Consider the following 27,717-nt stretch of genomic DNA (forward strand, 5'->3'; position numbering starts at 1 on the left):
GAATTGAAAAATGACTTTTTGGGATTCCTGGGAAGGATTTGGAGGATTTGGGATGAAAATTCCCAAATTTCTGCAGCTGAAAACTGAAATTCCTCCCGAGTGACCAAATCGCAGTTTTGGGGTGTTTTGGGTGAATTTTTGGGGCATTTTTGGGTTATTTTGGGTCATTTTTGGGCTCAATTTGGGTCAATTCTGAGTGAATTTTGGGTCACTTTTTGGGTTAATTTTGGGTCAATTTTTGGGTTAATTTTGGGTCAATTCTGAGTGAATTTTGGGTCAATTTTGGGTGAATTTTTGGTGACTTTTTGGGTTAATTTTGGTCATTTTTGGGTTAATTTTTGGTCACTTTTGGCTTCATTTGTGGTGATTTTTGGATCAATTTCTGGCGATTTTTGGGTTCATTTTTGGTCATTTTTTGACTCATTTCTGATGATTTTTTGATTCATTTTTGGTCAGTTTTGGGTTAATTTTTGGGGCAATTTTTGGGTTAATTTTGGGTCAATTCTGAGTGAATTTTGGGTCAATTTTGGGTGAATTTTTGGTCACTTTTGGGGTTCATTTTTGGGCATTTTTGGCTTCATTTGTGGTGATTTTTGGATCAATTTCTGGCGATTTTTGGGTTCATTTTTGGTCATTTTTGGACTCATTTCTGATGATTTTTTGATTCATTTTTGGTCATTTTTGGGTTAATTTTTGGGGCAATTTTTGGTCATTTTTGGGACAATTTTTGGTCATTTTTGGGACAATTTTTGGTCATTTTTGGGGCAATTTTTGGATCCATTTTTGGTCATTTTTGGCTTCATTTCTGGTGAGTTTTTGGGTTCATTTTCGGTGATTTTTGGGTTCCTTTTTGGTCATTTTCGGGTTCATTTTTGGTCATTTTTGGGTTCATTTTCGGTGATTTTTGGGTTCATTTTTGGTCATTTTTGGGGCAATTTTTGGTCATTTTTGGGTTAATTTTCGGTGATTTTTCGAGTTCATTTTTGGGTTCATTTTCGGCCATTTTTGGTCATTTTTAGGTTCGTTTTCCGAACCCACGCAGCTCCAGCTTCTCCTTTTCCCTATTTTTCCATCCCGAAGAACATAAAAAATAAAATAAAAACCCAAAAAGGAAGAAAACCAAGAAATTCCTTCATTTCTTCCACTTCAGGGTTAATTTTTTGGGTGAATTTCAGTGAGAAAATATTCGGAAAATCGCAGAATTTCCTCCCAGAATTTCCCAAAAATTGGAATTTTTCCCCAAAAATTGGATTTTTTTCCCAAAAAATTGGAGTTTTTCCCAAAAAATTGGAATTTTTCCCGATTTTCAGCGAACAGCCGAATGGGTGAGAAAATTTTGGATTTTGGGGCAATTTGGGAAATTCGGAGACTTTAATTTCCTCCGAAAATTCATTAATTCCACTTTTTAAATTTTAAATTTTAATTAAAAATTTAAATTAAATTTTTTTTGGGATAACTCCTCCCTGCCGCTGCCGATTTGGGGTTTTTCTGGTGATTTTTTTTTCATTTTTTTCCCCTTTTTTTCCCCCAAAAAATTCCATTTCCAGCTCCTCTCCTCGCCTTTGCTTTCCTGCCGAGAAAAAGAGGAAAAATCGGAATAAAAACGGGAAGGAAAATGGAATTTTCACCCCAAATTTGGCACCAAAGCAGCTCCTCGACCCCAATTTCCGGCAAATCCCACAAAAATTGGATCCCGAAAGGAAAAATTCGCGATTTTCCCCAAGGAGGAAAAAATATTTGGAATTTTGGGTTAATTTTTGGCACTTCGGGCTTCAGTTTTGGTCAATTTGGTGTTAATTTTTGGGTCACTTTGGGATTTTTTTGGGTTAATTTCTGCTGAATTTGGGTCAATTTTGGGTCAACTTTTGGCTTAATTTCTGCTAAATTTGGGTAAATTTTGGGTTATTTTTTGAGTTAATTTCTGCTAAATTTGGGTAAATTTTGGGTTATTTTTTGAGTTAATTTCTGCTAAATTTGGGATCAATTTTGGGTCATTTTTAGGTTAATTTCTGCTGAATTTGGGGTCAATTTGGGGTTAATTTCTGCTGAATTTGGGGTCAATTTTGGGTTAATTTTGGGTTAATTTCTGCTGAATTTGGGATCAATCTTGGGTTAATTTTTGGTCATTTTTGGGTTAATTTTTGGTCACTTTTGGGTTAATTTTTGGTCATTTTTGGGGTAATTTTTGGTCACGTTTGGGGTAATTTTTAGTCACTTTTGGGGTAATTTTTGGTCACTTTTGACTCCCTTTTTGGTCACTTCGGGGTTAATTTTTTGGGTCACTTTTGGTTTATTTTTTGGTCACTTTTGGCTTCATTTTGGGTCAATTTTGGGTTTTTTTTCTGGTCACTTTGGGTTTCATTTCTTGTCAATCGTGGCTTCATTTTGGGTCATTTTTGGGTCATTTTTTCGTCACTTTTGGGTCATTTTGGGTCATTTTCACTTCCACTTTTTGGTCACTTTTGGGTCATTTTTTGTCACTTTTCGCTCCATTTTTTATCATTTTCACCTCAATTTTTTGGTCGCTTTTGGGTCATTTTTTGGTCACTTTTTGGTCACTTTTGGTCACTTTCAGCTCCAATTTCCCCTCATTTTGGGTTCATTTCTCTCCCTTTTCCCAAATTTCCCCCAATTTGGGATTTTCTCTCTCGCGCTCCGCCGCCGATGACGTCACCGGTTACCCTTGACCTTGACGGGTGGGGGAGGGGCGGCGGGACCCTGGCGACTTTTGGGGACTTTTGGGGACTTTTGGGGACTTTTTGGGGACTTTTTGGGGACTTTGGGGACACCGGAGCTCATCGCGACCCCAAATATCCCCCAAAACCCCCCGAATTTCCCCCAGAAAACCCGAATTTCCCGAAAAATCCCCAATTTCCCCCCCAAAAACCCGAATTTTCCCCCAAACCCCCGAATTTTCCCCCAAAAACCTGAATTTTCCCCCCAAAATCCCCGATTTTCCCCCCAAAAATCCCCAATTTCCAAAATCTCAATTTCAAAATCTCAATTCCCCCAAAATCCCAAAATCCCAATTTCCCCCAAAACCACCCGAATTGTCCCCAAAAATCCCCAAATTTCCCCCCAAAAAACCAGAATTTTCCCCCAAAAATCCCCAATTTTCCCCTAAAATCCCCAAATTTCCCCCAAAAATCCCCAAAAAAGGCAAATTCCCGATTTCAGCTTTTCCTTCCTTTGTTCCCAAAGCTTCCTTTAGGGAAAACTGGGAAATTTGGGATTTTTTTGGGATTTTCCTCATTGTTTTCCTTCCTATTCCAGTTTTTCTCCATTTTTTTCCCTTTTAAATCCTTTCAGTTTCTCTTTAATTCCATTGATTTTCTCCTTAATTCGATTTATTTTCTCTTTATTTCCATTTATTTTCTCTTTTATTCAATTTATTTTCTCTTTAATTCCATTAATTTTCTCTTTAATTCCATTTATTTTCTCTTTATTTCCATTTATTTTCTCTTTAATTCCATTTATTTTCTCTTTAATGCCATTTATTTTCTCTTTAATTCAATTAATTTTCTCTTTAATTCCATTTATTTTCTCTTTAATTCCATTTATTTTCTCTTTAATTCCTTTTATTTTCTCTTTAATTCCATTTATTTTCTCTTTAATTCCATTTATTTTCTCTTTATTTCCATTTATTTTCTCTTTAATTCCATTTATTTTCTCTTTAATGCCATTTATTTTTTCTTTAATTCCATTAATTTTCTCTTTAATTCCATTTATTTTCTCTTTATTTCCATTTATTTTCTCTTTAATTCCATTTATTTCCCCAATTCCCTTTTTCCTATTAAATTCCTTTTATTTCCTCCTCAATTCCCTTTATTTCCTCCCCAATTCCTCTCTTTCCCATTAATTTTCTCTCTTTTCCTTTTCCTTTTCCTTTCCCAATTTCCCATTTTATTTTTTCCCACATTTCCTCTTCATTTTCCCCCCAAAACCACATTTTTTCCAGTATAAAAATCCCAAAAAACCCTAAAAATTCGGAATTTTCCCTTTTTCCCTCCTCGAGGTGAGTCCAACTCTCACTTCCCACAGATTTTTTTGGCTTAAAAACCCCAAAAAATGGGAAAAAAAGGCCAAAAAATCCGATTTTTTATTATTTTTCGCAGCAGAAAAGAAGCTTCGCTGAGGAATTTTTCCCTCCGGCGACTCCAATTCGCGGATTTGCTCCTCCCGCCCTCCCTTTGGGGCCAAAAATCCCAATTTTGGGGCATTTTTTGGGGAATTTTCTCCCGAAAATCCTCTCGGGGAATCTCAGCCCAGCCGAGAATTCCCAAATTTCTTTTTTTTCCGAGGAAATTTGGGTTCAAATCGCGATTTTTTGGGGTTTTTTTGCTCGCGCCGGTTTTTTCCTCGCTCCGGTTTTTCCGGTTTTTTGGGTTTTTGGGATTTTTTATTTTTTTTGGAGGAATTCCAGGGAAAAATTCCAATTCTTCCCCCAAAACCAGAGGTGGGAAATAATCCCAAATTTCCCTGGATTTTGGGGTTGAATTTTCTCTTTTCCAGGTGGATCTTTTGATGCCAAAAATGGGGAAAAATCGGGGAAAAAATGGGGAAAAAAAGGGATTTTCCAAGGGTTTTCCAGGTTGATCCTTTGCTGCCAAAAATGAGGAAAAATCGGAAAAATTTGGGATTTTCCGAGAATTTTCTCTTTTCCTTGTTGATCTCTGATGCCAAAAATGGGGAAAAATCGGGAAAAAAAAGGGATTTTCCAGGAATTTTCCCAGAATTTTCCAGGTTGATCTTTTGATGCCAAAAATGAGGAAAAATAGGGAAAAAATGGGATTTTTTTTCCCCGAATTTTCCCTTTTCCCGGTGGATCCTTTGCTGCCAAAAATGGGAAAAATCGGAAAAATTTGGGATTTTCCAGGAATTTTCCCTTTTCCCGGTGGATCCTCTGAGGAAAAAATCGAGGACAAATCGGGAAAAATGGGATTTTCCAGGAATTTTCCCTTTTCGGGATTTTCCCGCCTCCAAGCCGAACCCTCCGGAGGTTTTTATTTCCATTTTTTCCTCTTTTCCATGGAATTCTCTTCATTCGGGAATTCTCCATCCGGTTTCCCATCGTTGCCAGGTGAGGAGAAATCCACGGAAAAGCGAATTTTCCACCCAAAAAAATCCCATTTTTTATCCCAAAAATTCCCATTTTTTATCCCAAAAAAATCCCATTTTCCACCCCAAAAAAAGCGAATTTTCCACCCCAAAAAAAGCGAATTTTCCACCCCAAAAAAATCCCATTTTCCACCCGAAAAAATCCCATTTTCCACTCCGAAAATTCCCATTTTCCACCCAAAGAAAATTCCCATTTTCCACCCCAAAAATCCCATTTTCCACCCCAAAAATTCCCATTTTCCACCCAAAAAAATCCCATTTTCCATCCCAAAAAAGCGAATTTTCCTCCCCAAAAAATCTCATTTTCCACCCCAAAAAAAGCGAATTTTCCACCTGAAAAAATCTCATTTTCCACCCCCAAAAAATCCCATTTTCCACCCGAAAAACTCCCATTTTCTACCCCAAAAAATCCCATTTTCCACCCCAAAATTCCCATTTTCCGCCGGATTTCCCCCAAACCTCTCCAGGTTTATTCCCATCCTCCGGATATTCCTATTTTCTGAAGAATTCTCCAATTTTTTTATCCCAAATCCAAAAAATATTTATTTTTTTGCTCCAATTCCTGTCGGATTTGGATGAAATCCAGGCGAGGAAAAATAAAAAAAAACCCAAAAGGATTTATTTTTCCAACCTCCGGATTCCCAAAATTCCCTTGAAATTCTCTTTTTCACCCAAATTTTTTTTCCCAGAAGAGAAAATTTGGATTATTTGGCCTCGGAGGGTTTAAATTGTATTTTTATAAAGAGAATTCCAAGCGGGAAAATGGGAATTCAGGAGAGTTTAATTTGATTTATTTTTTATTTTCTAATTGGGATTTCTGGGAGAATTTCGGGTGGAAATTTTGGGAATCAAATCCTCATCCAGGCCGAGAACGAGGCAGGGAAAAAATCAAAATTCGGGACGAAAAAAGAGAAAAAAATTGAATTTTTTAGGGAAAAAAATATAAAAAATTCAGGACGAAAAAAAGAGAAAAAATTTGAATTGTTTAGGGGGAAAAAAGTAAAAATTCAGGACGAAAAAAAGAGCAAAAATTGAATTTTTAAAGGAAAAACTAAAAAATCAGGACAAAGAAGAGCAAAAATCGGATTTTTTAGGGGAAAAAAAGAAAAATTCAGGACGAGAAAAGAGCAAAAATTGCATTTATTAGGGAAAAGGAATAAAAATTCAGGACGAAAAAAAGAGCAAAACCAGAATTATTTAGGGGGAAAAAAAATTCGGGACGAAAAAAGAGCAAAAAATTGGATTTTTTTAGGGGAAAAAAAAAATTCAGAAGGAAAAAAAGAGCAAAAATCGGAGTTTTTAAGGAAAAAAGAATAAAAATTCAGGACAAAAAAAGAGCGAAAATAGAATTCTTTAGGGGAAAAAAGTAAAAATTCAGGACGAAAAAAAGATCAAAAAATTGAATGATTTAGGGAAAAAATTCAGGACGAAAAAAAGAGCAAAGATTGAATTCTTTAGGGGAAAAAAAGCAGAAAAAATGGAATTTTTAAGGGAAAAAAGCAGAAAGAGTCGAATTTTTTAGGGAAAAAAAGCAGAAAAAGTTGTATTTTTTAGGTAAAAAATAGCAGGAAAAGTTGAATTTTTTAGGTAAAAATAGGAGAAAAAAATCGAATTTTTTAGGGAAAAAAAGCTGAAAAAATCGAATTTTTTAGGTAAAAAACAGCAGAAAAAATCAAATTTTTTTAGGGTAAAAAGAGCAGAAAAACCTTCACCTCTTGGGAACAAATCCTGCGAATAAAAACGACGAAAAAAGCGATTTTTGGAGCCCCAAATCTGCGGGATTTGAGCCCAAAAAGTGGAATTTTTCCCATCGCGGCGAAGCTCATTAGCGATTCTTAGGCGAGATAATGACCTTGAACTGCCTTCGGCCTCTTCCTCCTCCTCCTCCTCCTCCTCCTCCTCCTCCTCCTCCCGCTTTGCTCTCAGATTTTAGTATTTTGGGTTTTTTTCTCCCCCAGTTGGAGTTTTCCTCATTTCCTCCCCGCAGCTCTTTTTTTTTCCCGAAAAAAAAATGAGGAAAAATGGGAAAAATAGAGATTTTTAAGGGGAAATTTGGCTGAAAATTGGGAAAAATAGAGATTTTTAAGGGGAAAATTGGCTGAAAATTTGGGGTTTTTTTGAGGTGGGGATGAGGATTTGATGAAAATTGGGATTTTTTTCCAGTGGGGAAATGAGATTTTTGACCGAAAATTGGGATTTTTGACCAAAAATTGGGATTTTTGACCGAAAATTGGGATTTTTCCTGGTGGGAAAATGAGGTTTTGAGTGAAAATTGGGATTTTTTGGGGTGGGAAAGGAGAATTTGATGAAAATTGGGATTTTTCCTGGTGGGGAAAATGAGATTTTTGACCGAAAATTGGGATTTTTTGGGGGTAGGAAAGGAGATTTTGATGAAAATTGGGATTTTTTAAGGTGGGAAATGAGGTTTGGACCGAAAATTGGGATTTTTGACCGAAAATTGGGATTTTTCCTGGTGGGGAAATGAGGTTTTGAGTGAAAATTGGGATTTTTGGGGGTAGGAAAGGAGAATTTGATGAAAATTGGGATTTTTCCTGGTTGTGAAAATGAGATTTTGGACCGAAAATTGGGATTTTTTCCAGTGGGGAAATGAGGTTTTGAGTGAAAATTGGGATTTTTTTTAAGATGGAAAAATGAGATTTTGATAAAAATTGGGATTTTTTTCCCGGTGGGGAAATGAGATTTTTGACTGAATATTGGGATCTTTTCGCGGTGCGAAAATTGGGATTTTTGACCGAAAATTGGCATTTTTTAAGGTGGGAAATGAGGTTTTGAGTGAAAATTGGGATTATTCCCGGTAAGAAAATGAGGTTTTGAGTGAAAATTAGGATTTTTTGGGGTGGAAAATGAGATTTTTGACCGAAAATTAGGATTTTTTGGGGTGGAAAATGAGATTTTTGACTGAAAATTAGGATTTTTCCCGGTAAGAAAATGAGATTTTCACCGAAAATTGGGATTTTATCCGGTGGGAAAATGAGATTTTTTTGTTTTCTGGGGTTTTTTGGGTTAAAAAAAGGGAAATAAAGGAGAGTTTTGGGTTTTTTAAGGGATTTTTTGGGAATTGAGGTTTTCATTTCAGAGGAGCTCAGCTGAGCAGAGAATTCCCAAAACTCGAGTTGAGGTGAAAAATGAGATTTTAATGGGAAAAAACGGGAAACGCTGAGGAGTCCTTTGGGTTTGTTTTTATTTTTATTCTTATTTTTATATTCATTTTAATCTTTATTTTAATCTTTATTTTTATCTTTATTTTTATCTTTATTTTAATCTTTATTTGTATCTTTATTTTAATCTTTATTTTTATCTTTATTCTTAATTTTATCTCTATTTTTATCTTTATTTTTCCCTTTCTTCTTCTCTTCATCTTTATTTTTATTCTTATTTTTATCTCTGTTTTTATCTTTATTTTTATCTTTATTCTTGTCTTTATTCTTAATTTCATCTTTAATTTTATCTTTATTTTTATCTTTATTTTTATCTTTATTTTTATCTTTATTTTTATCTTTATTTTTCCCTTTATTCTTCTCTTTATTCTTCTCTTTATCTTTAGTTTTATTCTTATTTTTATTCTCATTTTTATTCTTCTTTTTCTCTTTATTTTTCTCTTTATTCTTCTCTTTATCTTTATCTTTATTCTCATTTTTCTCTTTATTTTTCTCTTTATTTTTCCCTTTATTCTTCTCTTTATTCTTATTTTTATTCTCATTTTTATTCTCATTTTTCCCTTTATTTTTCCCTTTATTTTTCTCTTTATTTTTCTCTTTATTTTTCTCTTTATTTTTCTCTTTCTTTTCCCTTCATTCTTCTCTTTCTCTTTATTTTTATTCTTATTTTTCTCTTTATTTTCCCCTTCATTCTTCTCTTTATTCTTATTTTTACTCTTATTTTTATTCTCATTTTTATTCTCATTTTCCCTTTTTTTTTCCCTTTACTCTTCTCTTCATTCTTCTCTTTCTCTCTATTTTTATTCTCATTTTTCTCTTTATTTTTCTCTTTATTTTTCTCTTTATTTTCCCCTTTTATTCTTCTCTTTATTCTTATTTTTATTCCCATTTTTATTCTAATTTTTCCCTTTATTTTTCCCTTTATTCTCATTTTTCTTCTCATTTTTCTTCTCATTTTTCTTCTCATTTTTCTTCTCATTTTTCTTCTCATTTTTCTTCTCATTTTTCTCTTTATTTTTCTCTTTATTTTTCTCTTTATTTTCCCCTTTTTTCCCCCTTTTTCCTCCCCTTTCTCTCCATTTCATTCCCATTTGATTTCCATTTCCTCTCCGAGTTCAAGGCCACGTTCGGAACTCTCCCGCGATTTTTCCCACCTCGGAAAATCCCCAAAAAAAGGGAAAAAAAGGTAAAAAAAAAACCCCAAAAACCAACAAAATAAATCACTTTTCTCACTCCGAGGCTTTTCTCACCACCGGAGCCAAAATGCGATTTTTGGTTGAATTTTTGCCAAAAAAAATTAAAAATAAAGAGGAAAAAAACCACAGAAAATAAAAATATTGAAGCAAAAATTCCTTTTTTTCGCTGAGGAACAAAACCTGCGGCGGAAATTCCTTCCGAGGAGGGAAAAGGAAAGAATTTCTCCCCAAAAAATAATTAAAAAAACATTAAAAAAACATTAAAAAACATTAAAAAAACATTAAAAAACATTAAAAAAAAAGAAAATAAAAGAGTTTCAAACAAAGCCAACTCGATCACCCTCAGGGTGATTTTTTTTCCCTTTAAAAATGAAATTATTTCGATATAAATTATTCTTTTCTTCATCCTCCAGCTCCGAAAAAAAATTATATTTATTTTCTTTTCCCACTTCATACCTGCAGGGGAAAAAAATTCCTTGGCGAGGCTTGAGAAACACCCAAAAAATAACAAAAAATAACCAAAAATAACAAAAAAATAACAAAAAATAACCAAAAATGTGATTTTTTTGGCGCTTGGAGGGAATTTTTCTCTCTCGAGAGGTTGAAAAACACCCAAAAAATAACAAAAAATAACAAAAAATAACAAAAAAAACCCCAAAAATAACAAAAACTAACAAAAAATGTGATTTTTTTGGCGCTTAGGGGGAATTTTTCTCTCTCTCGAGGTTAAAAAACACCTAAAAAATAGCAAAAAATAACAAAAAATGTGATTTTTTTGACGCTTGGAGCGAATTTTTCTCTCTCGGTTTTGATTTCCTCACCGGGAAAGGTTGAAAAACACCTAAAAAAAAAACAAAAAAATAACAAAAAATCCAAAAAAATGTGATTTTTTTTGGCGCTTAGGGCGAATTTTTCTCTCTCGAGGTTAAAAAACACCTAAAAAATAACTAAAAATCAGAGAAAATGTGATTTTTTTGGCGCTTGGAGGGAATTTTTCTCTCTCGGAAGGTTAAAAAACACCCAAAAAATAACAAAAAATAACCAAAAATGTGATTTTTTTGGCGCTTAGGGCGAATTTTTCTCTCTCGGAAGGTTGAAAAACACCCAAAAAATAACAAAAAACCCAAAAAAATGTGATTTTTTTGGCGCTTAGGGCGAATTTTTCTCTCTCGGAAGGTAGAAAAACACCCAAAAAATAACAAAAAACCCCAAAAAATGTGATTTTTTTGGCTCTTGGAGCGAATTTTTCTCTCTCGGAAGGTTGAAAAACACCTAAAAAATAACAAAAAACCCCAAAAAATGTGATTTTTTGGCGCTTAGGGCGAATTTTTCTCTCTCGGTTTGATTTCCTCGCCGGGAAAGGTTGAAAAACACCTAAAAAAATAACAAAAAAATAACAAAAAACCCAAAAAATGTGATTTTTTTGGCGCTTGGAGCAAATTTTTCTCTCTCGGAGGGTTGAAAAACACCTAAAAAATAACTAAAAATAACAAAAAATGTGATTTTTTTGGCGCTTGGGGCGAATTTTCCTCCTCGGGAAAGGTTGAAAAACATCTAAAAAATAACAAAAACTAACAAAAAATGTGATTTTTTTGGCGCTTAGGGCGAATTTTTCTCTCTCGAAAGGGTGAAAAACACCTAAAAAATAACAAAAAATGGGGAAAATGTGATTTTTTTGGCGCTTGGAGCGAATTTTTCTCTCTGGGTTTGATTTCCTCGCCGGGAAAGGTTGAAAAACACCCAAAAAATAACAAAAAATGTGATTTTTTTTGGCGCTTAGGGCGAATTTTTCTCTCTGGGATTTAATTTCCTCCTCGGGAAAGGTGAGCAAAGAAGCTCCGCGAGGTAGGAATGGGGAAAAAAAAAAAGGTGGAAAATGTGGAATTTTGGGTTTTTTCCAGCGCCGGGAGGTTGAGGGGAGAGGAGGAGAAGCACCTGAGTTATTGGGGTTTTTTGGGGCTTTTTTGGGGTTTTTTTAGGGTTTTTTTGGGTTTTTTTTCGGGTTTTTTCGGTTTTTTTTTTCAGGCTTTTTCGGGGTTTTTTTGGGTTTTTTTTGGGGTTTTTTTGGGGTTTTTTGGGGGTTTTTTTCGGGTTTTTTTCAGGCTTTTTTGGGGTTTTTTTTAGGGTTTTTTTCGGGGTTTTTTCGGGTTTTTTTCGGGGTTTTTTCAGGCTTTTTTCAGGCTTTTTTGGGGTTTTTTTTAGGATTTTTTTCGGGTGTTTTTCGGGTTTTTTAAAGGGTTTTTTTTAGGGTGTTTTTAGGGTTTTTTTTAAGGGTTTTTTAGGCTTTTTTTCGGTTTTTTTCAGGCTTTTTTGGGGTTTTTTTAGGATTTTTTTCGGGTGTTTTTAGGGTTTTTTAAAGGGTTTTTTTAGGTTTTTTTTAGGGTTTTTTAAAAGGGTTTTTTAGGATTTTTTTCGGGTTTTTTTCAGGCTTTTCCGAGGGGAAAAATGAGGTATTTTTTTGGGGGAAATCTGTGGGATTTTGGGGAATTGGGAGGTTTTGATCTTTGCGGGAATGTTTGAGGGAATTTCGTGGAGGAAAAAAAAAATCCTCGGGGAGGGAAAGGAAGGTGAGAAAATGGGGAAAAAATGGTAAAAAACGGGAAAAAGGTGGAAAAAAATGGATAAAAAACCGGGAAAATGGGAATAAATGGATAAAAAAAACCATGAAAAAGGGGAAAAAATGGATAAAAATGGATTAAAAAAACATGAAAAAAAGGGGAAATGGATGAAAAACCGGGAAAAAGGGAAGAAATGGATAAAAAAGCATGAAAAACGGGGAAAAATGGATAAAAAAACAAGGGGAAAGGGGAAAAAATGGATAAAAAAGCATGAAAAAGGGGAAAAAATGGATAAAAAACCGGGAAAATGGATAAAAATGGATTAAAAAAACGGGAAAAAATGGATAAAAAACATGAAAAAGGGAAAAAAATGGATAAAAAAACATGAAAAAGGGAAAAAATGGATTAAAAAAACATTTAAAAAGGGGAAAAATGGATAGAAAAACATGAAAAATGGGAAAAAATAGATTAAAAAAAACATAAAAAAAGGGGAAAAATCCCCCCAAGCCTGCAGCTCTCGGATTCCACCCAAATCTCCTTTTCCAGGTTTTTTTATTTTCCATTTTCCAGCATTTTTTTTGGGTGTTTTTTGGGTTTTTTTCTCTCGCCGGAAGGAGCTGATGTTGATTTTTTAAAATTATTATTATTTTTCCTCGGGAGAAGGAGAAAAGAGAGGAAAATAAACGGAATTTTGGGGGAAGAAAAAGGGAATTCCAGGAGGTGGGAAAATGGGAATTTTGGGGTTTTTTTCCCTGGAAAAAAAATGGGATTTTGGGGGGAAAGAGGGATAAAGGAGGGCGGCGCCTCCTTGAGAAAAAAACCGGATTTTTCCCCCAAAAAATCCCCCGGAAGAGGCTGGAGACTCCTAGGAGAGGGAAAAAAAGCAGGAAAAATGGAAATAATGGTAAAAAAAGGTAAAAAAAGGATAAATAATAAGCGGAAAACGGGAAAAAATCGGCGAAAAATTCGAAATAACGCTAAAAACCGACGGAGGGAAGGTGGAAAATCGGGGCAAAAATGAGAAAAATGGTTCCAAACCGGGAAAAACAATTAAAAAATTGATAAAAAATGAATATTTTCGGCGCCGTGCCATCGCAGCGCCATCCGTCTCCCTGCAAAGCGCCGTTCAAGTTTATGTGACACGAGAATGGAACCGGATTGATCGGGGAAAAACTGTAAATCCGCGCCTTTGCTTCATCCAGCAGTTAATTAATGAGCTCATTAATGAGGTAATTAATGAGCGGCGGCGCTCAGCTCCCCCCCGAGGGTTCGCGGGAGGTTTTGGGGTGAAAAACCCTAATTTTTCAGGGGGAAAATAGACGTTTTTAGGGCTTTTCGCCGCCGAAAAACGCTCCGGGAAAAATGGGATTAAAAGGGACTCGATGGGATTATTTTAATTATTTGGGATAAAAGCCGCGGGAGGGAAAAAAGGGGGAAAAAAGGGGTGGAAAAGGGGAGGAAACGGGAAAAAATAGGAGTGGAAAAGGCGGAACTCGGCGAGGTTTTGTCTCGGCGGAGGAGGGGAGGAGGGAGAAAAAAAAAAAAAAAAGGGAAAAAATGGGAAAAAAAGGGGGAAAAAAAAAAAGGGCAAAAGGGGGAGGGGACAGAGGGGGGGACACGATTTGGGGTCTCACGTGACGGCGGCGGCAGCGCCAATGAGCTCGGGAGGAGCCTTTGAACCTCAGCGCTCGGCCGAGAGGAAAAACCCGACCGCGATCCCGAAAAAAAAAAAAAAAAAGAAAAAACCAAAAAAAAAAGACAAAAAAAAAAAGAAAAAAATCCCAAAAAAAACCCCTCAACCACCCTATAAATCGCCGATTTTTTTTTTTTTTTCCCTCTCTCTCTCGTTTTTCCCCTCGTCGCCGCCGAGCCATGGGCGAGCACAACCTGCTGAACCCGGGCTTCGTGGGGCCGCTGCTCAACATCCACACCGGCGACGCTTTTTACTTCCCCAACTTCCGCGCGGCCGCCGGGGGACAAATCCCGGGATTCTCGTCGCTCTCCTACCCGCGCCGCGACAACGTCTGCTCGCTGCCCTGGCCCTCGGGCGAGTCCTGCTCGGGCTACCCGCAGCCCTATTTGGGCTCCTTAAATCCTCCCTTCCCCAGCCCCAAATCGCCCTACGAGCTCGCGCGCCCCGACGGCGACAAGTGCTACTATCGCGACAGCGGCGACAAGCGCGACGAGAGGGGACGGGAAGGGGTGCTGGTGCCGCTCGAGTCGCTGCCCGGAGCCGCCGCCGCCGCCGCCGGGAATTTGGGGAATTTCGGGAATTTTGGGAGCAAGTTCGAGTGTCCCGCCGAGGGGATGGCGCACGACCCGCCCTCGTGCCAGTCGCTCGAGTCGGACTCGGGATCGTCGCTGCTCAACGAGGGACAGAAAGGGGACGCGGCGGGGATGGTGTCGCCGCTCACCGTCGGCAACGGAGGTGAGACCCGAAAAACGGGGAAATTTGGGGTTTTTGGGGTGATCGAGAGGGAGTTTGGGGACGCGGCGGGGATGGTGTCACCGCTCACCGTCGGGAATGGAGGTAATTTGGGGTTTTTTGGGGTTTTTTGGGGTTTTTGAGGGGAATTTGGGGACGCGGCGGGGATGGTGTCACCGCTCACCGTCGGCAACGGAGGTGAGACCCTAAAATGGGATTTAATAGGGTTTTTGGGCTGTTTGGGGTATTTGAGAGGGGAATTTGGGGACGCGGCGGGGATGGTGTCGCCGCTCACCGTCGGGAACGGAGGTGAGACCCTAAAACTGGGGAAATTTGCGGTTTTTGGGGTGTTTGGTGTCACTGCTCACCGTCGGCAACGGAGGTAATTTGGGGGTTTTTGGGTTTTTTTTGGGGTTTTTGAGGTGTTTGAAGGGGGCTGAGAGGGGAATTTGGGGACGCGGCGGGGATGGTGTCACCGCTCACCGTCGGGAACGGAGGTAATTTGGGGTTTTTGGATTTTTTTTGGGGTTTTTGAGGTGTTTGAAGGGGTTTGGGAGGGGAATTTAGGGACGCGGCGGGGATGGTGTCACCGCTCACCGTCGGGAACGGAGGTAAAAATCGAACATTTGGGGTTTAATAGGGTTTTTGGGGTGTTTGGTGTCACCGCTCACCGTCGGGAGTGGAGGTGAGACCCCAAAAATGGGGATTTGGGGGCATTTTGGGGTGCTCCAGAGGGGAATTTGGGGACGCGGCGGGAATGGTGTCACCGCTCACCGTCGGGAATGGAGGTAATTTGGGGTTTTTTTGGGGGTTTTTTGGGGTTTTTGAGGTGTTTGAAGGGAGTTGGGAAGGGAATTTGGGGACGCGGCGGGGATGGTGTCACCGCTCAATGTCGGGATCGGAGGTGAGACACCAAAAATGGGGATTTAATAGGGTTTTTGGGGGGCTCGAGAGGGGAATTTGGGGACGCGGCGGGGATGGTGTCACAGCTCAATGTCGGGATCGGAGGTAAAAACCGAAATTTTGGGGTTTTTCTGGGGCTTTTGGGGTGTTTGAAGGGGGTTGAGAGGAGAGTTTGGGGACGCGGCGGCGATGGTGTCGCCGCTCACCGTCGGGAACGGAGGTAATTTGGGGGTTTTTGGGGTTTTTTTGGGGTGTTTGGGGTATTTGGTGTCACCACTCACCGTCGGGAACGGAGGTGAGACCCGGAAATGGGATTTAATAGGGTTTTTGGGGGTGTTTTGGGGTTTTTTTGGGGTTTGAAGGGGGTTGGGAGGGGAATTTAGGGACGCGGCGGGGATGGTGTCACAGCTCACCGTCGGCAATTTGGGATTTAATAGGGTTTTTGTGGTGTTTGGTGTCACCGCTCACCGTCGGCAACGGAGGTGAGACCCGAAAAATGGGGATTTTGGGGAATTTTGGGGTGTTTGGTGTCACAGCTCACCGTCGGGAACGGAGGTAATTTGGGGTTTTTGGGGTTTTTGGGGGTGTTTTGGGGTGTTTGGTGTCGCTGCTCAATGTCGGGAACGGAGGTGAGACCCGAAAAATGGGGATTTTATAGGGTTTTTGGGGTGTTTGAAGGGGGCTGGGAGGGGAATTTGGGGACGCGGCAGGAATGGTGTCACCGCTCAACGTCGGGAACGGAGGTGAGACCCGAAAAATGGGCTTTTATAGGGTTTTTGGGGTGTTTGAAGGGAGTTGGGAGGGGAATTTAGGGACGCGGCTGCCATGGTGTCACCGCTCACCGTCGGGAACGGAGGTCAGACCCGGAAATGGGATGTAAAAGGATTTTTGGGGTGTTTGGTGTCACCGCTTAATGCTGAGAACGGAGGTGAGACCCGCAAAATGGGATTTAATAGGGTTTTTGGGGTGTTTGGTGTCACCGGTCACCGTCGGCAACGGAGGTGAGACCCGGAAATGGGATTTTTGGGGGTTTTTGGGGTGTTTGGGGTATTTGGAGGGTTTTGGGAGGGGAATTTGGGGACGCGGCGGGAATGATGTCACCGCTTAACGCCGGGACCGGAGGTGAGACCCCAAAATTGGGGTTGAAATGGGTTTTTGGGGTGTTTGGTGTCGCTGCTTAGAGCCCCGAGTGTAAGCAAAACCCGAACATTTGGGGTTTTTCGGGGGCTTTTGGGGTGTTTGAAAGGGGCTGGGAGGGGAATTTGGGGTCGCGGCGGGAATGGGGTCACCGCTCAACGTCGGGAACGGAGGTGAGACCCCAAAATTTGGGGTTTAATAGAGTTTTTGGGGTGTTTGGTGTCACCGCTCAATGTCGGGAACGGAGGTGAGACCCCAAAATTTGGGGTTTTGGGGGTTTTTTTGAGGTGTTTTGGGGTGTTTGGTGTCACCGCTCACCGCCGGGAATCAGGTAAATCCCCCGAAATGGGATTTCATGGGGTTTTTGGGGTATTTGAAGAGGGTTGGGAGGGGAATTTGGGGACGCGGCGGCCACGGTGTCACCGCCGGGAATGGAGGTGAGACCCTAAAATTGGGGATTTGGGGTTTTTTTTGGATGTTTTGGGGTGTTTGGTGTCGCTGCTCAACGCTGGCAATGGAGGTGAGACCCGAAAATTGGGGATTTGGGGTTTTTTTGGATGTTTTGGGGTGTTTGGTGTCGCTGCTCAATGCTGAGAACGGAGGTGAGACCCGAAAATGGGGATTTTGGGGGATTTTTGGATGTTTTGGGGTGTTTGGTGTCGCTGCTCAACGCTGGGAATGGAGGTGAGACCCGAAAATTGGGGATTTGGGGGATTTTTGGGGCGTTTTGGGAGGGCGATTTGGGGTTGGTGTCACTGCTGAATGCCGGGAGTGGAGGTGAGACCCTAAAATGGGGAAATTTCGGGGTTTTTAGGGTTTTTTTTGAGGTGTTTTGGGGTGTTTGGTGTCACTGCTCAACGCCGGGAATGGAGGTGAGACCAGAAAATTGGGGATTTTGGGGTTTTTTGGGGTGTTTGAGGAAGGTCGGGAGGGGAATTTGGGGTTGGTGTCACCGCTGGATGCCGGGAGTGGAGGTGAGACCCGAAAAATGGGGTTTTTGGGGCTTTTGGGGGTTTTGGGAGGTAAATTTGGGGTTGGTGTCACTGCTGAACAGCTGGAGAGGATGTGAGACCGGAAAAATGGGATTTAAAAGGATTTTTGGGGCTTTTGGGGTGTTTAGGAGGTGAATTTGGGGTTGGTATCACTGCTGATCAGCTGCAGAGGATGTGAGATCCTAAAATGGGATTTTTTGGGGCTTTTGGGGGTTTTGGGAGGTGAATTCGGGGTTGGTGTCACTGCTGAACGGCTGGAGAGGATGTGAGATCCTAAAATGGGATTTAAAAGGTTTTTTTGGGGTGTTTGGGAAGTGAATTTGGGGTTGGTATCACTGCTGATCGGCTGGAGAGGATGTGAGACACTAAAATGGGATTTAAAAGGGTTTTTTTGGGGTTTTGGGGTGTTTAGGAGGTAAATTCGGGGTTGGTGTCACTGCTGAAGTGGAGATGAGATCCTAAAAAGGGGATTTTATAGGATTTGGGGGTTTTGGTGTCACCGACATCCTAAAAAAGGCAATTTAGGGAGAACTGGAGGGTTTTGGGGAGATTTGAGATGTTTTTAGGGGAGATTTCAGGTGTTTTTGGGGAGATTGGAGGTGTTTTTGGGGCGATTTGAAATGTTTTTAGGGGAGATCTGAGGTGTTTTTGGGGAGATTTGAGGTGTTTTTGGGGAATTTGGGGTCTGGAGGGGTTGGTGTCACCCCTGACCGCCGGCAGTGCAGGGAGAACCCTAAAAATGGGGTTTAAAAGGGTTTTTGGGTTGGTTTGGGGGAAATTTAGGGTTCAGCGGGGTTGGTGTCACCCCTGAGCGCCGCCAGCGAGGAGGAAGTTTGGAAAAATGGGATTTTTTTTGGTTTTTTGGGTTTTTTTCCCCGGAAATTTAGGGTTCGGAGGGGTTAGTGTCACCCCTGAGCGCCGCCAGCGAGTAGGATGTTCCTAAAAATGGGATTTTTGGGGAATTTTTTGGGGTTTTTCCCCGGAAATTTAGGGTCCGGAGAGGTTGGTGTCACCCCTGAGCGCTGCCAGCGAGGAGAAAGTTTGGAAAAATGGGATTTTTTTGGGGTTTTTTTGGGGTTTTTCCCTGGAAATTTAGGGTCCGGAGAGGTTGGTGTCACCCCTGAGCGCCGCCAGCGAGTAGGAAGTTTGGGAAAATAGGTTTTTTTGGGGATTTTTTGGGGTTTTTTTTGGGAATTTGGGGTCTGGAGAGGTTGGTGTCACCCCTGAGCGCTGCCAGCGAGGAGGAAGTTTAGAAAAATAGGTTTTTTTGGGGATTTTTTGGGGGTTTTTTGGGGAATTTGGGGTCTGGAGGGGTTGGTGTCACCCCTGAGCGCCGGGAGTGGGGAGAAAGTTCCGAAAATTGGGATTTTTTTGGGGTTTTTCCCCGGGAATTTGGGGTCTGGCGGGGTTGGGGTCACCCCATAGCGCTGGGAGAGGCGAAGATCCCAAAAATCAGCCTGAAAAGGGTTTTTTGAGGAGTTTGGGGACATTTGGGGAAGGTTTGGGAAGGTTTTCCCGGGATTTGGGGTCGGGAGGGGTTGGGGTCACCCTGGGACTGGGAAAAGTGACCAAAAATTGGGATTTTTGGGGGGTTTTGGAAGCGTTTTTTGGGTTTCCGGAAGGATTTTCCCCCAAAGTTTGGGGTTGGGCGGGTTTGGGGTCACCCCTGGGCGCTGCCAGTGGGGCTGAGATCCTAAAAAGGGAATTTTTTTGGGATCGGAGGAGTTTTGGGGCATCCGGAAGGGTTTTCCCCAAAAATTTGGGGTCTGTGGGGTCGGGGTGACCCCTGAACGCTGGGATTGGGGGAAAATCCCAAAAAAAAAGGGGATTTTTGAGGGTTTGGAAAGGATTTCCTCTGGAATTTGGGGTTTGCAGAGGTTGGGGTCACCCCTGAGCCTCGGCAGTCCTAAAAAAGGGATTTTTTGGGGTGAATTTGGGGTCTGGAGAGGTTGGGGTCACCTCTGAGCCTCGGCAGTCCTAAAAAAGGGATTTTTGGGATTTTTTTTGGGGTGAATTTGGGGTCTGGTGGGGTTGGGGTCACCCCTGAGCCTCGGCTGTATTTAAAAAGGATTTTTTTGGGTTTTTTTGGGGGAATTTGGGGTCTGGAGAGGTTGGGGTCACCCCCGAGCCTCGGCAGTCCTAAAAAAGGGATTTTTTGGGGTTTTTTGGGGTGAAATTGGGGTTTGGAGATGTTGGGGTCACCTCTGAGCCTCGGCAGTCCTAAAAAAGGGATTTTTTGGGGTTTTTTGGGGTGAATTTGGGGTCTGGAGGAGTTGGGGTCACCCCTGAGCCCTGGCAGGGGGTTAAAGTCCCAAAAAAGGGGATTTGGGATGTTTTTTCCCGGGAATTTGGGCTCTGTGGGGTCGGGGTGAGCCCTGAAGGCTGGGATTGGAGTAAAACCCCCAAAAAAAGGGGATTTTTTGGGGTTTGGAGAGGATTTCCGGGGGAATTGGGGCCGCGGCGGGGTTGGGGTCACCCCTGAGCCTCCGGAGACTCGCAAAAAGGGGATTTTGGAGGATTTTCCCCCAAAATTTGGGGTGTGGCTCGGCTGGCGTCACCCCGGACCCGGCAGGGGGGGAAGATCCCAAAATCGCGGGTTTTAAAGGGTTTTTTGGAGGGATTTGGGATGGTTTTTCCCGGGAATTTGGGGTCTGTGGGGTCGGTGTCACCCCTGAGCTTTTCAGTCCTAAAAAAGGGATTTTTTGGGGATTTTTTGGGTGATTTTGGGGTTTGGAGAGGTCGGTGTCATCCCTGATCGTTTCCAGCCCTAAAAAGGGATTTTTGGGGTTTTTTTGGGGGTGAATTTGGGGTCTGGCGGGGTCGGTGTCACCCCTGATCCTTTCCAGTCCTAAAAAAGGGATTTTTGGGATTTTTTGGGGTGAATTTGGGATCTGTGGGGTTTGGTGTGACCCCTGCTCCTTTGCAGTCCTAAAAAAGGGATTATTGGGATTTTTTGGGGTGAATTTGGGGTCTGGCGGGGTTTGCTGTCACCCCCGAGCCTCGGCACTCCTAAAAAGGGATTTTTGAGGTTATTTTGGGGTGAAATTGGAGTCTGTGGGGTTTGGTGTCACCCCTGACCCTTTTCAGCCCTAAAAAAGAGATTTTTGGGGTATTTTTGGGGTGAATTTGGGGTCTGTGGGGTTTGCTGTCACCCCTGATCCTTTCCAGCCCTAAAAAAGGTATTTTTGGGGTATTTTTGTGGTGATTTTGGGGTGATTTTGGGGTTTTTTTGGGGTTCCCGGGCTCGCTGGCCGCTGTGGGGTCAAACCGCTAGGGGTAGCAGCGAAATCCCGGATGGGCTTTGGGGTGAAGCCGCGAGAGAGGAAAAGCGATAAACAGGGAAATGTCCCATAAAAACCCAGAGCGGAGAGGATTTGGGGTGGATTTGGGGTGGATTTGGGGTGAGGGAGGAGAAAAAGGGGAAAAATCCGGGGAGAAATGGGGAGAAAAGGGGGAAAAAAGGGGGAGAAATGGGGAGAAAAAGGAGAAAAAAGGGAAAAAAAGGGGGAAAAAAAGGGGAAAAAAGGGAAAAAGAAGAAGGGAAGTGGGGGAAGGGGGAAAAAGGGGAAAAAAAGGGGAGAAAGTGAAAAAAACCGGGGGCAAATGGGGGAAAAAAGGGAAAAAAAGGGAAAAAAAAAGAGGATTTTTTAAAAAAACAACATGGGGAGTCGTTTTGGGGTGAAAGGTGAGGAGAGTGCTGAAGGAAAAAGGGAAAAAATGGTGGGAAAATGGGGAAAATAGGGGGAAAAAAGGGGAAAAAGGGGAAAAAAGGAGGATTTTTTAAAAAGACCATCGGGAGTTGTTTTGGGGTGAAAGGTGAGGAGAGTCCCGAAGGAAAAAGGGAAAAAATGGGAAAAAATGGTGGAAAATAGGGAAAAATGGGGGAAATTCTTCAAAAATAACAAAAAGGGAGGATTTTGGGGTCACTTGTGATTGGTGGGAAAAGGGAAAAAAACAGGGAAAATTGGGAAAAATGAGAAATTCCTAAAAAAAACCCTCCGAGGATGTTTTTAGGGTCACAGCTAGGGGTGGAAAAAAGGGGAAAAATCCTAAAAAATCCTTAAAAATCCTTTAAAAATCCTAAAGAAATCCTTAAAAATCCTTCAAAAATCCTAAAAAATACTAAAAAAATCGTTAAAAATCCTAAAAAAAATCGTTAAAAATCCTAAAAAATCCTTCAAAATCCTTCAAAAATCCTTTAAAAATCCTAAAGAAATCCTTAAAAATCCTTCAAAAATCCTAAAAAATTCTAAAAAAATCCTTAAAAAGCCTAAAAAAATCCTTCAAAATCCTAAAAAAATCCTTCAAAAATCCTAAAAAAATCCTTAAAAATCCTAAAAAATCCTTCAAAAGCCCTTCAAGGTTGGGATTTGGGGAATTCCCGGATTTTGGGGTCTCCAGGATTTCCCGATTTTCCTATTTTTTTTTTTGGAAAATCCCCAAATCCCCAAAGGCTTTTTGGGGTCACAGCCAAAGGAGCCTTTTGGGGACGATTGTTTTAGGGAAAAATGAAAAATGAGTTGTGAGAACAATTTTTTTAGGGGAAAAGGGAAAAATGCGTTTTGGGAACAATTTTTTTTTAGGGGAAAAATGAAAAATGAATTGTGGGAATTTTTTTTTTTTTTGGGAAAAAGGCGTTTTGGGGAATCTTTATGGGGAAAAGGAGGTTTGGTGACTTTTAGGGGAAAAAGGAAAAGGCGACGTGGGGAACCTTTTATAGGGAAAAAAGGGAAATTTGGGGTTTTTTTAGGGAAAAAGGTGATTCCCAGACCTTTTGTTTTAGGGGCAAAAAGGGATTTTTTTAGGGGAAAAAGGGATTTTTTTTAGGGAAAATTTTGGGGTTTTTTTTAGGGAAAAGGGAGATTCCCAGACCTTTTATTTTAGGGGGAAAAGGGAATTTTTTTTAGGGAAAAAGGGATTTTTGGGGATGATTTTATTTAGGGGAAAAAAGGGAAATTTTGGGGTTTTTTTAGGGAAAAGGGAGATTCCCAGACCTTTTATTTTAGGGGAAAAAGGGATTTTTTTTTTGGGAAAACTTTGGGGTTTTTTTAGGGAAAAAGGAGATTCGCAGACCTTTTATTTTAGGGGCAAAAAGGGAAATATTTTTTAGGGGAAAAAGGGAATTTTTTTAGGGAAAACTTTGGGGTTTTTTTAGGGAAAAGGGACCTTTTATTTTAGGGGGAAAAGGGAATTTTTTTTAGGGGAAAAAGGGATTTTTGGGGATGTTTTTGTTTAGGGGAAAAAAGGGGAAATTTGGGATTTTTTTAGGGAAAAGGGAGATTTTGAGACCTTTTATTTTAGGGGAAAAAGGGATTTTTTTGGGGGAAAACTTTGGGATTTTTTTAGGGAAAAAGGCAATTCGCAGACCTTTTCTTTTAGGGGCAAAAAGGGAATTTTTTTAGGGAAAAAGGGATTTTGGGGATGTTTTTGTTTAGGGGAAAAAAGGGAAAATTCATTTTTTATGGCAAAGGGCGACACGGTGACAGATTTTTTAGGGGAAAATGGGAAAACTTTATTATTTTTTTTAGGGAAAACGCGATTTTTTTAGGGAAAAGGATGTTTCGGGGATTTTTTTGGGGGAAAAAATGGGATTTTCACCCTCGGGGAAGTTTCCAGCCCCGGTGTGAGTGAGAAGCTGGAAAAGGGGAAAAGAGATTTTAGAGAACTCAATTTTTGGGATTAAAAAAAAGGAAAAATGCTTTTTTTTCGGGGGAAAAATGGGAAAAAGTTGGTTTTTCGGGGAAAAAGGGAAAATGGGAATTTCGTGGTGCTTTTTTTGGGGTAAAAAATGGGATTTTCGCCCTCCAGGAGCTCCTTGCTACCCGATGGACACGAGATCATGGAAAATGGGGAAAAAAAATTTAAGGAACACATTTTTTAGGGGAAAAAAGGGGAAAATACTGTTTTTTTCGGGGGGAAAATGGAAAAAAATCTGTTTCTTTCAGGGGAAATGGGAGAAAAGCGAATTTCGTGGTGCTTTTTTTGGGGTAAAAAATGGGATTTTCGCCCTCCGGGAACTGGAGAACCTGGAAAAGGGGAAAAAAGCTTTTAGAGAATGTATTTTCTTTTTGGGAAAACTCTGTGGTTTTGGGGATAAAGCGAATTTCGGGGGTTTTTTTGGGGTAAAAATGGGATTTTCACCCTCCAGGAGCTCCCTGCTACCCGCTGCACACGAGAAAAAGGGAAAAGAGCTTTTAGGGAATGCATTTTTTAGGGGGAAAAAAAGGTAAATCGGGAATTTCGGGGTGATTTTTGGGGATAAAAAATGGGATTTTCCCTCCTTCAGGAGCTCCCTGCTACCCGCTGGACACGAGATCCTAGAAAATGGTAAAAAGAGAATTTCAGGGTGTTTTTTTCAGATAAAAAATTGGAATTTAAATCTAATTTTCTCCCCTCCAGGCGCTCCGTGCTACCCGCTGCAGCCGCGGTCACGGAAAACGATAAAAAGCGAATTTCGGGATGATTTTTTTGGGGTAAAAAATTGGGATTTTCCCCCCGCAGGCGCTCCGTGCTACCGGCTGCCCATGAGATCATGGAAAACGGGATAAAGCGAATTTCGGGGTGTTTTTTTGGGGTAAAAAATGGGATTTTCGCCCTCCGGGAGCTCCCTGGAACCCAATCGACATGAGATCGTGGAAAATGGGGAAAAAGCTTTCAGGAAACGCATTTTTAAGGGGAAAAAGCTGTTTTTTTGGGGATAAAGCGAATTTCGGGATTTTTTTTTCAGATAAAAAAATTGGAATTTTCCCCCGCAGGCTCTCCCTGCTACCCGCTGCACCCGAGATCGCAGAAAACGGTAAAAAGCGAATTTCTGGGTGATTTTTTTGGGGTAAAAAACTGGAATTTTCTCTCTCCAGGAGCTCCGTGGTACCCGCTGCACACTCGGTCACGGACAATGTCAAAAAAGCTTTCAGAAAACACATTTTTTAGGGGAAAAAAAACGATAAAAAGCGAATTTCAGGGTGATTTTTTTCGGATAAAAAATTGAATTTTCCCCCCACAGGCGCTCCGTGCTACCCGCTGCTCCCTCGGTCCTAGAAAACGATAAAAAGCGATTTTTCTGGGTGGTTTTTTTCGGGTTAAAAATACGATTTTCTCTCTCCAGGCGCTCCGCGGCACCCGCTGCACACACACAACGATAAAAAGCGAATTTCGTGGTGCTTTTTTCGGATAAAAAAATTGGAATTTAAATCGAATTTTTCCCCCTTCAGGCGCTCCCTGGTAACCTCTGCACACGAGATCCTGGAAAATGTGAAAAAAGCTTTCAGGAAATGCATTTTTTAGGGGAAAAAGATGGTAAAAAGTGAATTTCTGGGTGATTTTTTTGGGTTGAAAACCCGAATTTCCCTCTCTCCAGGCGCTCCGTGCTACCCGCTGCACCCGAGATCATAGAAAACAGGAAAAAGTGAATTTCTGGGTGATTTTTTGGGGCTAAAAACCCGAATTTCCCTCTCCCCAGGCGCCCCCTGCTACCCGCTGCGCACAAAACGGTAAAAAGTGATTTTCCGGATGCTTTTTTTCAGATAAAAAAAATTGGAATTTTCCTACCCTCTGCAGCCGCGCTCCTAGAAAACGATAAAAAGCGAATTTCAGGGTGGTTTTTTTTCAGAGGAAAAATGGTAAAAAGCGAATTTCGGGATTTTTTTTTGGGGATAAAAAATGCAATTTCCGCCTCCAGGTACCCGCTGCACCCTCGGTCACGGAAAATGGTAAAAAGCTATTTTCTGGATGCTTTTTTCAGATTAAAAAATCTGAATTTTTCCCTCCCCAGGCGCTCCGTGCTACCCGCTGCACCCGCGGTCCTGGAAAATGATAAAATGATAAAAAAAAGCGAATTTCGGGATGTTTTTTTCAGATAAAAATCCGAATTTTTCCCTCCCCAGGCGCTCCCTGGTACCCGCTGCACACTCGGTCAAGGAAAACAGTAAAAACCGAATTTCGTGGTGCTTTTTTCAGATAAAAAATTGGAATTTAAATACAATTTTTCCCTCCCCAGGAGCTCCCTGGTACCCTGTGCACCCGCGATCACGGAAAATGATAAAAACCGAATTTCAGGGTGATTTTTTCAGATAAAAATTCGGATTTTTCCCTCCCCAGGAGCTCCCTGCTACCCTGTGCACCCGCGGTCATGGAAAACGATAAAAAGCGAATTTCAGGGTGTTTTTTTCAGATAAAAAAATGGCAAAAACCGAATTTCGGGTTGATTTTTTCAGATAAAAAATACAATTTTCCCCCCGCAGGCGCTCCCTGGTACCTGATACACCCGCGATCATGGAAAACGATAAAAACCGAATTTCGGGATGGTTTTTTTAATTAAAAAATCGGATTTTCTCCCCTCCAGGCGCTCCCTGGTACCCTGTGCACCCGCGGTCATGGAAACCGGAATAAAGCGAATTTCAGGCTGATTTTTTGGGCTAAAATCCGAATTTTTCTCTCTCCCCAGGCGCTCCCTGGTACCCTGTGCACCCCCGCTCTCGCAAGAAGCGCAAGCCTTACTCGAAGGTGCAGCTGAGATAAAAAATGGCAAAAACCGAATTTCAGGCTGATTTTTTCGGATAAAAAAATCAAATTAAATATAATTTTTCTCTCTCCCCAGGCGCCCCCTGGTATCCTCTCCACCCTCGGTCACGGGGAATTATAAAAACCGAATTTCAGGCTGATTTTTTTGGGCTAAAATTCGGATTTCCCCCCTCCAGGCGCCCCCTGGTATCCTCTCCACCCGCGCTCCCGCAAGAAGCGCAAGCCTTACTCGAAGGTGCAGCTGGCGGAGCTGGAAGGAGAATTCCTGGTGAATGAATTCATCACGCGGCAGAGGAGGAGAGAATTGTCCGACCGCCTCAACCTCAGCGACCAGCAGGTCAAGATTTGGTTCCAAAACCGCCGCATGAAGAAGAAGAGGCTCCTGCTGCGCGAGCAGGCGCTCAGCTTCTTCTGAAAAACGGGGAAAAAAGGGGAAAAAAGGGGAAAAAAGGGGAAAAAATATTAATTTGTAATTTTTTTGGGTGGTTTTGGTGTAAAAATGTGAATTTTGGGGGTTTTTTTGGTGTTTTTCTGTTGGAAAATTGTAATTTTTTGGGGGTTTTTTGTCTCTTTCGAGGATTGGAGGAGAGAAAAATGGGGAAAAAATTAATTTTAATTTTTTTTGGGGTGGTGTTGGTGTAAAAATGTGAATTTTTTGGGTTTTTTTGGTGTTTTTTCTGTTGGACAATTTCATTTATTTGGATTTTTTACCCCCCGAGGGTGGGAAACATGGGGAAAAAATATTAATTTTTAATTTTTTTGGGTTGTTTTGGTGTAAAAATGTGAATTTTTTGGGTTTTTTTGGTTTTTTTAGTGTTTTTTCTGTTGGAAAATTTCATTTTTTGGGGTTTTTTACCCCCCGAGGGTGGGAAACATGAGGAAAAATGAATTTTGATTTTTTTTGGGTGGTGTTGGTGTAAAAATGTGAATTTTGGGGATTTTTTGGTTTTTTTAGTGTTTTTTCTGTTGGAAAATTTCATTTATTTGGGGTTTTTTACCCCCTGAGGGTGGGAAAAATGGGAAAAAAATTAATTTTGATATTTTTTGGGGTGATGTTGGTGTAAAAATGTGAATTTTTTGGGTTTTTTTGGTTTTTTTCTGTTGGAAAATTGTATTTTTTTTTGTTTTTTTAATCCCCTCCGAGGGTGGGAAAAGGGAAAAATGGGGAGTGCGAAGTGTTGAGAAAAGGAAAAAGAGGGAAAAATATTAATTTTTAATTTTTTTGGGGTGATGTTGTAAATATGTGATTTTTTGGGGTTTTTTTTGGTTTTTTTCTGTTGGAAAATTGTATTTTTTTGGGTTTTTTTAGTCTCCTCCGAGGATTGGAGGAGAGAAAAATGGGAAAAATATTAATTTTAATTTTTTTGGGGGTGGTGTTGGTGTAAAAATGTGAATTTTGGGGTTTTTTTCTGCTAGAAAATGTCTTTTTTTTTGCGATTTTTAAATTCCCCTCCGTGGGTGGGAAAAGGGAAAAATGGGGGAAAAATTAATTTTAATTTTTTTTTGGTTGGTGTTGTTGTAAATATGTGATATTTTGGGTTTTTCGATTTTTTTTTCTGTTGGAAAATTGTATTTTTTTGGGGTTTTCTTAATTGCCTCCGAGGGTGGGAAAAAGGAAAACTGGGGAAAAAATTAATTTTGATTTTTTTGAGGTGGTGTTGTTGTAAAAATGTGAATTTTGGGGTTTTT

The 27,717-nt window shown here is 40.7% G+C and overlaps 2 protein-coding genes across 3 annotated transcripts in view; one reads left to right on the forward strand and one right to left on the reverse strand.

Moving 5' to 3' along the window:
- The window catches only part of LOC146425770 (chromobox protein homolog 5-like), a 411,406-nt gene that overhangs the window by 63,965 nt on the left and 319,724 nt on the right, over positions 1–27,717 (reverse strand). The window lies entirely within an intron of this gene.
- HOXC12 (homeobox C12) lies at positions 13,924–26,443 on the forward strand. 2 transcript variants are annotated; one of them, XM_085041320.1, is made up of 3 exons: positions 13,924–14,479; positions 23,118–23,129; positions 26,205–26,443. In XM_085041320.1, the coding sequence occupies exons 1-3, from the start codon at positions 13,924–13,926 to the stop codon at positions 26,441–26,443; spliced, it is 807 nt and encodes a 268-aa protein (XP_084897446.1). The 2 variants fall into 2 exon arrangements, with proteins under 2 accessions (XP_084897446.1, XP_084897445.1); XM_085041319.1 differs by lacking the exon at positions 23,118–23,129.

This window comes from Lichenostomus cassidix, chromosome 29, assembly GCF_008360975.1.
Source record: "Lichenostomus cassidix isolate B80296 chromosome 29, HeHo_3.0, whole genome shotgun sequence".
NCBI lineage: Eukaryota > Metazoa > Chordata > Aves > Passeriformes > Meliphagidae > Lichenostomus > Lichenostomus cassidix.